General features: G+C 44.5%; 1 protein-coding gene across 1 annotated transcript; it reads left to right on the top strand.

The window, feature by feature from the left end:
• Window positions 1-454: 454 nt before the first annotated feature.
• CDKN2AIPNL (CDKN2A interacting protein N-terminal like) lies at window positions 455-7,769 on the top strand. Its single transcript, XM_060091946.1, has 3 exons — window positions 455-718; window positions 2,062-2,161; window positions 7,389-7,769. Exons 1-3 carry the CDS (start codon window positions 480-482, stop codon window positions 7,398-7,400), a joined length of 351 nt encoding a protein of 116 aa, XP_059947929.1. The 5' UTR covers window positions 455-479; the 3' UTR covers window positions 7,401-7,769.
• The last annotated feature ends 3,633 nt before the right edge of the window (window positions 7,770-11,402 follow it).

Here is an 11,402-nt window from a genome sequence, read left to right as displayed (position 1 = left end):
GGCTCCAGGAAGGCGGGCCACAACCTCGGTGGAGTGTCGAGACCTCTGGGAATCGATAAAAGTAGATCCAGAGCAGCTACACCTATACGTCCTCAGAACTGGGGGCATCGGTCTGCGGGCCGGGCGCCCGGGGAATTCCCAGGTCAGGGACACAGTACAGTGCTGGCTGGCATCCGGCTGCCGAATTGGAGAGGGCCGCCCTTACTCTGTGCTTGGGAGGGCCTCAGTTTCCCTACTGGTTCCCCGCGGGGTGTGCCGAGAACTGCTGCTGAGGCCCCGGGGTAGACCCACTCCGGGGGCCGCGGCTGCAGAAGTCTGAAGGGCCGGGCCGGGTGAGGCCGCCGCGCCCGCCGAGGGCGCTCCAGACCAGTCCTCCAGAGCAGTCGCTCGCCGATGCGGCCCCTCTAGCCGCGGGGAGGTGGCGTAGTGCGTGTACGGAAGGCGGTGGGCGGGTCCGGCCCTCAGCGGCGGAGGGCGCCATGGTGGGTGGCGAGGCGGCTGCAGCCGTGGAGGAGCTGGTTTCTGGTGTGCGGCAGGCGACCGACTTCGCTGAGCAGTTCCGCTCCTACTCGGAGAGCGAGAAGCAATGGAAGGCCCGCATGGAATTCATTCTGCGCCACCTGCCCGACTATCGCGACCCGCCAGACGGCGGCGGCCGCCTGGACCAGCTGCTGTCCCTCTCCATGGTCTGGGCCAACCACCTCTTCCTGGGTTGCAGGTGCGGACCCCTGGCGGCTGGCTGACCCTGTCCTGATCCGCAGTCCTCCCCCACGGCTGACCCCTGCCCAAGGCTGACCCTGCCCCCAAACTCCAACCGTACTAGACAGGCCTAAGGCAGGTTTCCACCCTAGCCAATCCTTTGGAAAGATACTTAATCTCTCTGAGCTTTAGTGTCCTCATCTGGAAAATTAAGTTTTGATGACTATAGTATTAAAGGGTGAAAAGCACTTAGCACAGGCTGTCATCTCGCAAGAGCTCTATACATGCTAGGCGTTCGAGTTGCCATTGTTATTTATATTATTATTATAATTACTTCAGACTGTCACCTTTGCAGAGGGCATTTTAAGTTCATTAGCTCCTTTCTTCCACACGGCAAACGTGCAGGGACAGAAACTCAGATCTCCAGTTTACATCTACGAAGCTGAGAGAGGGAAAGAGACATACCTAGGGTCATGCAGCATCTAGCAGGATTGATGGATTTTACCATTTATGGCAGGATGTAGTCTGTGGCCCTTGTCTTTTTCTCCCCATGTCCTAGTCTGCTGGACCCTGTAGCAAGAAGCAGTCTTTGCCTCTCTGCCTTTCCTTTTATCAAAATAACAAATGACTTCAAGGGACTTTTTGAAATGGCACTCCCTCTGCCACTCCATGAAGCAGGTGGCAAATCTTGAGGCTCCCACACCCTTTTATTTAGCATTTCCTGAAATTGTGCTAGGATAATGAGATGACTTGGCTTAGTCCTGGTTTCTGTGCTCCTTATGGCTGTCTGGTCACATGGTCCCTCCAGCCCTAAGCTGCTTGGTTTTGCTTTCAAATGTGGGGAGTTATTAGAACAGGATATGGGGAAGCAGTGCCTGCTGTATCCCTCCCTTTTCTCTGACTTCCGGGTTCCTCTAGTAAATTCTGGTTAACAGGATCCAAGATTAGGCAAATGTCAGAAAATTGGACAAATGAACAAATAATGTTATTTTCATTAGACCAATACTCCACATGTTCAAAAAAATAAAAAAGAATTTTGGCCCTCATATCATATCCGTGAATATATACTGCCAGAGGTACAGTGCCTGTATTTTTGTAAGTCTTGTTTGTTTTGTAAATCTTAAAACACCTGCTCCATTGGCATCCCTAGTGCTGCTTCTGTATCCACATACACAAGAACTGTTTTCTAACTTGATGCTGAACATCTGTCAGTTTCCCCAGTGGTATCAAATCGTTCCTCTGAGAGTTGAGTTTATAGTCCAGCTACCTGCAATTTCTTTTTAGCTCACAGTGACGATAATTCTTCCACGGTTTTTATCTTACTACTTTTTTTTTTTAATCTTACTACTTTTTATCGTGCAGTTACAACAAAGACCTTTTAGACAAGGTGATGGAAATGGCTGATGGGATTGAAGTGGAAGACCTGCCACAATTTACTACCAGAAGTGAATTAATGAAAAAGGTAAACAGGATTTCCAAGTGCATTTGAAATGGTAGAGAGCTAACGTCCCCTGCCTTTATGATGATGTATTAGAGTATATTGTTTTCTGAATGCTCTTGTGTACTACCCCAATCTAAGCCCTTTAATTTTATTTCTCTGTAATTGGAATAAGCCTTTTCATAACTAGAGAACAACTCAGTAGATAAATTATGCATTGTTGGTAGAGTAACACATAAGCTCAACCTCTTCAGTTCCTTTAGGAAAATTCTGTTTTGAGCTTTTTGCTTGAATTTTAAGAAAATGTTGGTTAGAGTGCTACAGTTTCCCACTTATTAAAAAATCATGTTGGTAACATTAACTCAACCTTACCCCAATCGGTGAGGACCCCACCAGACCTGTTTGGACCCTCTGACTTGCTGATGGAAATGTAGATGAAGTAATATCATCATAGCTTTTCCCTATTCTGCCAGGCTTGTTCTGATCTGAGGCTGTGGATTTTTTACATGGTAAGCTGCTGCCTGTCGAGCCTTGTATCTGGGTCCTTTGGCCGGGACCATGGAGAGTGTGGCAGAAGGAAGCTCAGAGGATGGGGCTGGGCGTCCCAACTGCTTTTCACAATCTCCCAAGATATGGTTTTTCTCATTTGCCCTGGTCTCCTCAGGCAGCAAAATTAATTGCTTCCTCATTTCCCATAGTTTATTTCTTTAGCACTTTACCCAGACCTTTTTAAGAGCAGATTGTAAGCTTCTTGAGGGAAGAGATGGTGCTTAAGATATTAGTCCTTCTAATTCCAAAACCTAGTATAGGCATAACCCAGAGAAGATGCTCAGAAAATGCTTACAAAATTGACCAAAGCAAAAGAGTAAAGACTGCTGGCCTCTCTTATAGTTCTATTGTCAGAAACATAGGTAAGCCCTTGATTCACCCTAGTTGGGTCTTTTTTTGGGAAGCTGGGCATATAAAAAGGTTCCCTTTAGTGTGAGTGTCAGGAGCTAATCAAATCCTCAGCTGCCCAGAAAGTACTTCAGCCCCAAACAGCACACCCCACTTGATTTCAGATATTTTTCTTTAAAAAATATTGTTTTTTAATTGAACCTGGAATCAAAAGTTCAGGTTGTGTTCAAGGGGCTACTTTGTTTTTAAAATCTGTTAACAGAGCTACTGTTTGTAGCCCAGGAGCTGTTGTGAATTGGGAGTTTGTGACTTTTTGGATTCTCTTATATAATATTTTAAAAAAACCTCTAGGAAGTCCTTCAGTATCCTAGCAGTGAGGTTCCTGGGGCCCAGGCATGGGATGTCTAGATAATTTCCGGCCACCTGATTGCACCTCATTCGTCAGGGGCAGGCAGGGAATAGGATGAGCCTTTACTTCCTGACTGCTCATGGCTGATTCTTTCCTTGGCCTTTTGGTCTTAAGAGGTATTCTGCCCTTCGTAAGATCCATTTTCACATAAATTTTGTTACACTTCTCTGTCTCTTTCCAGTCATACTGGGATATTAGAGGTCAGAACACTTCACGATATTTGGGCTTCAGACTCCAGAAGAGACTAAGGAGGTTTTGTAATTAATATGCATGTCTCTAACATTATCCATAGGCTAGGGTGAAGAAGTATATGTATGTGTGTTGAGGAGAAGAGTTTCTAAACTGTTAATAAACATTGTAAAGGGGTCTTGAACCTCAAAAATGTAGGGAGCCCTGTCCTGGGATGTTCATTTTTGACACTTTAATTGCACAGTGTCAGCCTCCAGAGAAGAGTCCTCAGAAATGAACTTTGGCATCCCTGAAACCAGCTCTGCCATCAGACTAATGATTGGCACCTAGCTACCTGGAAGAAGCCTACAGGGAGCCTGTATTTCTATAGCACTTTTTGATTATATATGTTTGAACTTCCTTCACATAAGACTTACGTTTTCTTAGTAACCAAGTTTTAGACTGTTGATGTCACTGAAAATGAAGCTAAGTTGATCCTGAAAAATGAGATACTTAGAGGACGGGTAGACTTTGGCCAGTTGGTAGGAGTCTTTCAGGTAAGCCTGTCCTGAGAACAAGTCATCTGATCTGTGTGCCATGTGTGCCACGACAGAATTGTGTTGTGTTGAAGGCTGTCCCTTCTCTATTGAAGGCTACGCTGAGAGCCCACTGGAAAGAGCGCCCTGGGAGCTTTGTAGCAGTTTTTTTTTTTTGTCTTCTTGCCTGAGGTTTTTTTTTTTTTTTTTTTTTTTTGCGTTACGCGGGCCTCTCTCTGTTGTGGCCTCTCCCGTTGCGGTGCACAGGCTCCGGACACGCAGGCTCAGCAGCCATGGCTCACGGGTCCAGCCGCTTCGCGGCATGTGGGATCTTCCCGGATCAGGGCACGAAGCCGTGTCCCCTGCATCGGCAGGCGGACTCTCTACCACTGCGCCACGAGGGAAGCCCCTTGCCTGAGGTTTTTGCATGTAGTAGATAGAGGCTGGCAAACATTAAGCAACATTGCCAGCCCAGAAACAAAAAACAAAAACAAAAAAACTTTGATGTTGAGCCATGCACCTGAAAAGGTCAGTTATAGTTCTTTGATCCTTAGCTCTAGAATTATTTTAGTTGGGTTTTTTTTTGCTTTTTTTTTTTTTTTCTGTACGTGGGCCTCTCACTGTTGTGGCCTCTCCCGTTGTGGAGCACAGGCTCCAGACACGCAGGCTCAGCGGCCATGGCTCACAGGCCCAGCCGCTCCGCAGCATGTGGGATCTTCTCAGACTGGGGCACGAACCCGTGTCCCCTGCATCGGCAGGTGGACTCTCAACCACTGCACCACCAGGGAAGCCCTTTAGTTGGGTTTTGAAGCTAGCTAGCAAGTGGAAATGAATCGCCTGGCATTATTGGTATCCCGAGACTGAATAGTGAAGATAACTTAGGGACGTAAGTTCTTTTTTTTTTTTTCTTGCGGTACACGGGCCTCTCACTGCTGTGGCCTCTCCCGTTGCGGAGCACAGGCTCCGGATGCGCAGGCTCAGTGGCCATGGCTCACGGGCCCAGCTGCTCCACGGCATGTGGGATCTTCCTGGACCTGGGCACAAACCCGTGTCCCCTGCATCGGCAGGCGGACTCTCAACCACTGTGCCTCCAGGGAAGCCCTGGGACATAAGTTCTTTAAAGTAAGATTTTAAAAATACTTTATGGTTATTTTGCAGTTTTAAGGCCAGTACACCTCTGTGGTCTGTCCAACTCTCTTTTTGGCGGGGGGAAGGGGGATGTGGAATCTGAGAAAAGAAATGAGCATTGGTCTCTGACAGGTGGTATTTGTCAGATATTTGCAGTGTATGATTTTTTTTTGAAAAAGGGGGATTCAGACACAAATATATTGAACAGTCTCAGTTATCTAACAGCCCTCCCTAGGTACCTACTAGCAGACTTTGTGATTGACCAATCAGCTTTACCCATTAATGAGCAATAATTAACAAAGAGCAGCAGCTCACTTAGGAATGATGTTATTACTAAGACTGTCAGAGTTTATATTTCCAAGGCATTGTCTTAAGGAGAAAGAGGAGTGATTGACTAAGAAGCTATCATTATTGGCTCAAAAAATCTGTCCTTAATTACTCCATTTTTCCTAAGAACATGTTTTTTTAATAAATTTATTTTTGGCTGCGTTGGTTCTTCGTTGCCGCACGCAGGCTTTCTCTAGTTGCGGCAAGCAGGGGCTACTCTTCATTGTGGTGCACAGGCTTCTAATTGCAGTGGCTTGTCTTGTTGCAGAGCACGGGCTCTAGGCGCACAGGCTTCAGTAGTTGTGGCACATGGGCTCTAGACTGCAGGCTTAGTAGTTGCGGCGCATGGGCTTAGTTGCTCCGCAGCATGTGGGATCTTCCCAGGCCAGGGCTCGAACCTGGGTCCCCTGCATTGGCAGGCGGATTCTCAACCATTGCGCCACCAGGGAAGTCCCCCCTAAGAACATTTTTGTCCAAGAGGGAAAGTGGCAGTATGGAAAGTGACTAAATATGAAATGTGAAAGAGAAGTTGGAAAAACAAGTGTGCCTGCCTTTCAAGAGGTTTTTTGTGCATTATATACGGTCTTGGCAAGCTCTAAAGTATTGGAGCAGCCACTCCATTGGTGGAAGGAGATGTGATTCTAATAAGATGGCAACTATTTGTGAGTATTTAAAAAATTTTTTTTTCAGCTTATCAGATTAGTTAAATCAGGTTTTGTCTTGTATCCTAAGATAAATGCTCCATGGAGCAACCTTTCTTTTCCCTTTATCCACAGAAATAGAAGAAGCCAGAAAAGCTCTGTCTGACCCCACAGGCCAGTCTGTTGCCTGGTGCCCAGGCTGAGTGAATCACCTGCCAGCACCTTGAGTCAAAGACCATACTTGCAGCAGCCAAAGCCAGTGGCAACTCTTCTGCTATAGCCTTGGTCTATCCTATTGGAAATTTGAGAGATGGCTTAGGGGATTCTCTTTCCTTTTGGACTAAAGGTGGTTTCTTTAGGTGATACTGCCTTCTCCTAAAAAGAGAAAGCCCTCTTGTATTTTGTTTTTGCTGAGGAATTTCGCTTCTTCACTTCTCAAAAGACTGGAGTGACAGGCTTAAGCTAGGAAATAGGTCATACCTTGAAAACTCTGCTTACTAAAAAGAGTCTCAGACTGATTCACTTGCACTGCTAAATGTTAAGGAAATCCATTCAAATAGAAGGTGACAGACAAAATGATTTCTTTGCACCCTGCTTAAAAGTTGTCTAAAGCCAAGTTTAAATTTACCAATGGTGCTAGAGAGTACACAGAAAGAATATATCTGCTTCAGTTCACCACTTTTAGAAGACATGCAGTTTCTGTAGTTTCTAATAGTGTGAAATCCAGAAACCTATAACCTTCACATCTCCTAAATATCCTGACTCAATGTGAAATGTTGTAAATTACTACCTGGATTCAACTGATTTTAATTTAGAACAATAAGTGTTTACGTGATTCTGTTTTTAGAAGCCTTCATTGCAGAGCATGCCATGGAAAAAGTTATTTTTTAAGTATTTCTGTTATCACTTTAAATTGTGAACATTTATAGATCACAAGTGACAAGACAAAAAAATTAGACTCTGGCTTCCAAATGGATAGTATGGTCAGTGTTTTGCTGAATTTTCTGTATGTAGTAAAATCTTAATAATTTCTGAGTCTACCTACCATCTGGGTAGTACATAAATATTGCATCACTGCTGTATTTTAATTTATAAATTTGATTCATTAGACTACATGGCTACTAACTTTTTCTTTTTTTTCCTAGCATCAAAGCTAAGGCAGAAGATTCATCACATTTTCATCATTAGTTACAGGCTTGGAAAGGACGCTGGGATGAATATGACATTGACCTCAGCAGCTCTCTTAAGACTCTTGATATTAACAACATGTAGGAAAGAGGCAATTGGAATGAAAGGGAATCTTGTCTAGATTGGCATTTTAAAAGCTCTCATTCTTCTAGTAGCTATCATTGTAAAAGTATGCATGGATATTTATGTATTTATAAATCATGCCCTCTTTTTAATTTTCAGGTTTTGAATGTTGGTCAAAATGTTAAAAATGCCTATTTTTTTTTAATGTTGATGTAATAATGGCAGGTAGTGAATTTTACACTTTGGATTTTTCAACAATGTACCTTTATGTGTGATTCTGCTTTATGGTCTTTTTTCCCCGCCGACTGAGGTAAACCATATCCCTTATTTCTACCTGAAGTTTACACCATCCATGTACCCTATTGCCACACAGACTTCATCTTTTTTTTTTTTTTTTTTTTTGCTGTACGCGGGCCTCTCACTGCTGTGGCCTCTCCCGTTGCGGACGGAGCACAGGCTCCGGACACACAGGCTCCGCGGCCATGGCTCGCGGGCCCAGCCGCTCCGCGGCATGTGGGATCTTCCGGGATAGGGGCACGAACCCGTGTCCCCTGCATCGGCAGGCGGACTCTCAACCACTGCGCCACCAGGGAAGCCCTACTTCATCTTTTTTTAAAGAGTTGAGTGAAAATCAAATCATAGGCTTCAGGTATCTACCAGCTCATGGGAAGAGGCAGCCTATAAAAAAGCCTTATTTTAAAACTCATTGACACAAGATTCCACAGCTTGTTCCAGGCAGCCAGTTGATTGTAGGTTCTCTAGAAAGCCTTCCAGGCCGCTGAATAAAGCCCATATTCTCTTTTTCTGCAGGGAGCCTGAGGCTTCAATATTCTAGGCTTGAGGAACTGCCTTGTACAAAGTCCCTCAAGAAATACTTGCTTATTAGTGCAGTGCTGCTTTGCTCTGAAATTCTGGTTTTATTAATTTCCCCCTTTCAGTTGATGTATGTTTCTTACCCCCTCCCTGTTCCTCTTTCTTATTTAGTACCCACTCTTAGGTACTTATCTCCAGGCATAAATACGGAGAGGGACTTCATTTGGGGGGCAACAATGTAACAGTCACAGCAGGATTCACTTATCACTATACGGGACAGGGTGGCAGAATACAACAGTGGACCTGCCTTAGCTTAATCTACTGGTAAACTCAGGTCACTGAAGTGCTGAAGAGGAGAGCAACTGTGGGAGCGTGGTGTCTGGGAGCAGAGAAGTAGGATGACTCTCACCCATGGCTCAAGGTTAAGGCCAAACAGCATACCACATCTCTGTGCAGCTTCTAGCTCTAATCTGTAGTGACCACTAGGGTGGGCCAAGTGAAGACCTCAGGACCTCTGACAGGCCACTTTTCTCCTGTGGCCTTTCCTGGAAAATGAAGAGCATAGAAATACCTACCACAAAGACCTATGGCAAGGATTAAGATGTTAGAGGGCCAAGCACGGTGCTCAGTGAGCCTTGGCCTCTCTATAAGATATAAAATAAAATGTCCTATCAGGAACATATCCATTGCAAAGTCTTTATATAGTTTTTGAAGACTTGTCTAGTTAATCAAATTTTCTGGTGCCATTTTCTAGTGGGTTTTCTCTATTTCCTCAGTTTAAGCTGCCCTTTTTTAAAAACAAGCTTTTATTTTAGAACAGCTCTAGATTTACAGGAAGTCTGCAAAGATAGTTCAGAGTTCCCATATACTCTGCACAGTTTCCCCTATTACTAGCATCTTACATTAGTATGGTACATTTGTTATAATTAATGAACCAATATTGATACACTATTAACTAACATCCACACTTCATTGAGACTTCCTTAGTTTTCACTTAATATCCTTTTTCTGTTTCAGGATCCCATTACTCTTCCCAGGATAAGCTGCCTGTTTTTCATCTTACCTTCACAACCTCTGTGGCTATCTCACCTATAAAATTAATCAGTATTTTAGAATTTTATCCTTTGTTCTTTTGGAGTGGAAAGTGGCATAGAAATCTAAAATTTGCATTGCAGCACTCCTTGTGCAAGTAAAATGGCCCTCTCTTAGATCTGAAACTGGAGCTCACACCAGATACAAGCTGCAAGCTACTGGTTTCTCCATATATACAGCCCTCCCCAAGATGGGGTGAGGATCAAGTGAGATCACAGGAAGGGACATGGTAAAGTATTACTGCAAGTAATGACTAGGAGAGGATCTTATCTGTTAAAAGACGTAAGTCTCAAGACCTTTTGAGAAGCAACTACAGTTGATCCTTGAACAACCCATGGATTCAACCAACTGCAGATCCTGTACATATTTATTGAAAACAATTTACATATAAATGGACCTGTGCATTTCAGACCTGTGTTTGGGTGACCTATACTAACAGTACAGTTTAGGGTGCTCAGTTAATAGTGATGCCCTTTCATGTTATCCAGAAAGTTGCTTTTTGAAACATTCCTCAGAGTCTGTGACCCACCTGATCAATACTCTACCTTTGCAAAGGAAAGGATTTCCTCTGAACTTTTCCAGGATCCATTTGGACCTGTGGCTTACCTATTCTGTGGGCACTGGGAGGAATCACATTAACTATCACTGCCCATCCTCTGTTGCTTTGCTATCTGTAGTAAATGGCAGTGAAAATACAAATTGTTGTATCTGACATGAGATATATATACCCTAACCGTCAGGTGACTTGTGTTTCCCAGCTGTCCAGCTCTAAAGTCGCTGCCTGGGTACCCTTATGTCTGGAAGGAGACTGTCAACTTCTGGGGTCTGAGGCCTGTCATCTAGTTATCTTGTCATCTAGTCCTGGCTCTCATTCTTGACTAGGGATACCTTTCCGTTCTGTAGGAATAAGAGTAAACATAATCCTTAAGAGGTGAGAATTTTAGAACTTAAACAGGTTGGTGGTTGTATGGAAATTGCTTCCTTCAACAAATAAATGCATGCTCTCCCTCTCCCTCTTAAGAAACAGAACCTCGCCTGGCTTGCTTTTCGTTAAAATAAATAGCCAGAGAACCTATTTATTTATTTATTTATTTATTTATTTATTTTTTTCTTTTTGCAGTATGTGGGCCTCTCACTGTTGTGGCCTCTCCCGTTGCGAAGCACAGGCTCCGGATGCGCAGGCCCAGCGGCCATGGCTCACGGGCCCAGCCGCTCCGCGGCATATGGGATCCTCCCAGACCGGGGCACGAACCCGTATCCCCTGCATCGGCAGGCGGACTCTTAACCACTGCGCCACCAGGGAGGCCCCAGAACCTATTTATTTAAATGAAAAGCAAGCCTGCTAATTTCTTTCCCAAAGTTTACTCTGTCCCTTCTAAGTTACGACACCCAGGGCAAGGGGTGGCAGTATTGACTGCCTTTCTCATTTTGGTTTGGAAGGTTTTTTTTTTCCACACTGCCAGCAGTAGAGGCAGAGTCCTTTGCATGTGCTCCTATCAGAGATGGAGGTGGGCCTGAATCCTTGCTCACAGACAACAGTACCAGCTGAGGAGGTGGGGTAACAAAGACTACATCACCTGAACAGATTCTCTCGGAAACCAAATAGAAAGTAAAAGTTGAGACTCTTAAGCTCCTATTAGAATGGAGCTAATTCCTACCTGTTCTAGACCTGGGCATGTGAACCAGAGCTTTTTTCCTTGATAGTGCTGTCAGACAAGGATACCTCTTTAGAACATAATCCAGGCAGTCACAGCCCAAGTCCCATCCTTCTTTCCCAGCCTAGTAAAAAAAAAGGCCAGTGAACCAAAAATATCCTTGAATATGGCCCTTCAACTTATTTGCCTAGGAGAAAGAAGCTGTTAGGGGCCTGAGGCAGGTCTTTTTTTTTTTTTTAATATCTTATTTTTGGCTGTGTCGGGTCTTAGTTGTGGCACGCAGGCTTCTTTCTAGTTGCGGCATGTAAGCTCAATAGTTGCAGCGTGTGGGCTTAGCCGCCCTGCAGC

The sequence above is a fragment of the Mesoplodon densirostris genome, chromosome 3 (assembly GCF_025265405.1).
Source record: "Mesoplodon densirostris isolate mMesDen1 chromosome 3, mMesDen1 primary haplotype, whole genome shotgun sequence".
Classification (NCBI taxonomy): domain Eukaryota; kingdom Metazoa; phylum Chordata; class Mammalia; order Artiodactyla; family Ziphiidae; genus Mesoplodon; species Mesoplodon densirostris.
The sequence above is the reverse complement of the archived record's forward strand: the minus strand, read 5'-3'. Positions and strand labels throughout refer to the sequence as shown.

Bases quoted from the DNA above. Each gene is read 5' to 3' on its own strand.
- CDKN2AIPNL (XM_060091946.1), top strand. From the start codon at position 480: ATGGTGGGTGGCGAGGCGGCTGCAGCCGTGGAGGAGCTGGTTTCTGGT. The intron at 719-2,061 runs GTGCGGACCCCT...TTTATCGTGCAG, and splicing joins CACCTCTTCCTGGGTTGCAG to TTACAACAAAGACCTTTTAG.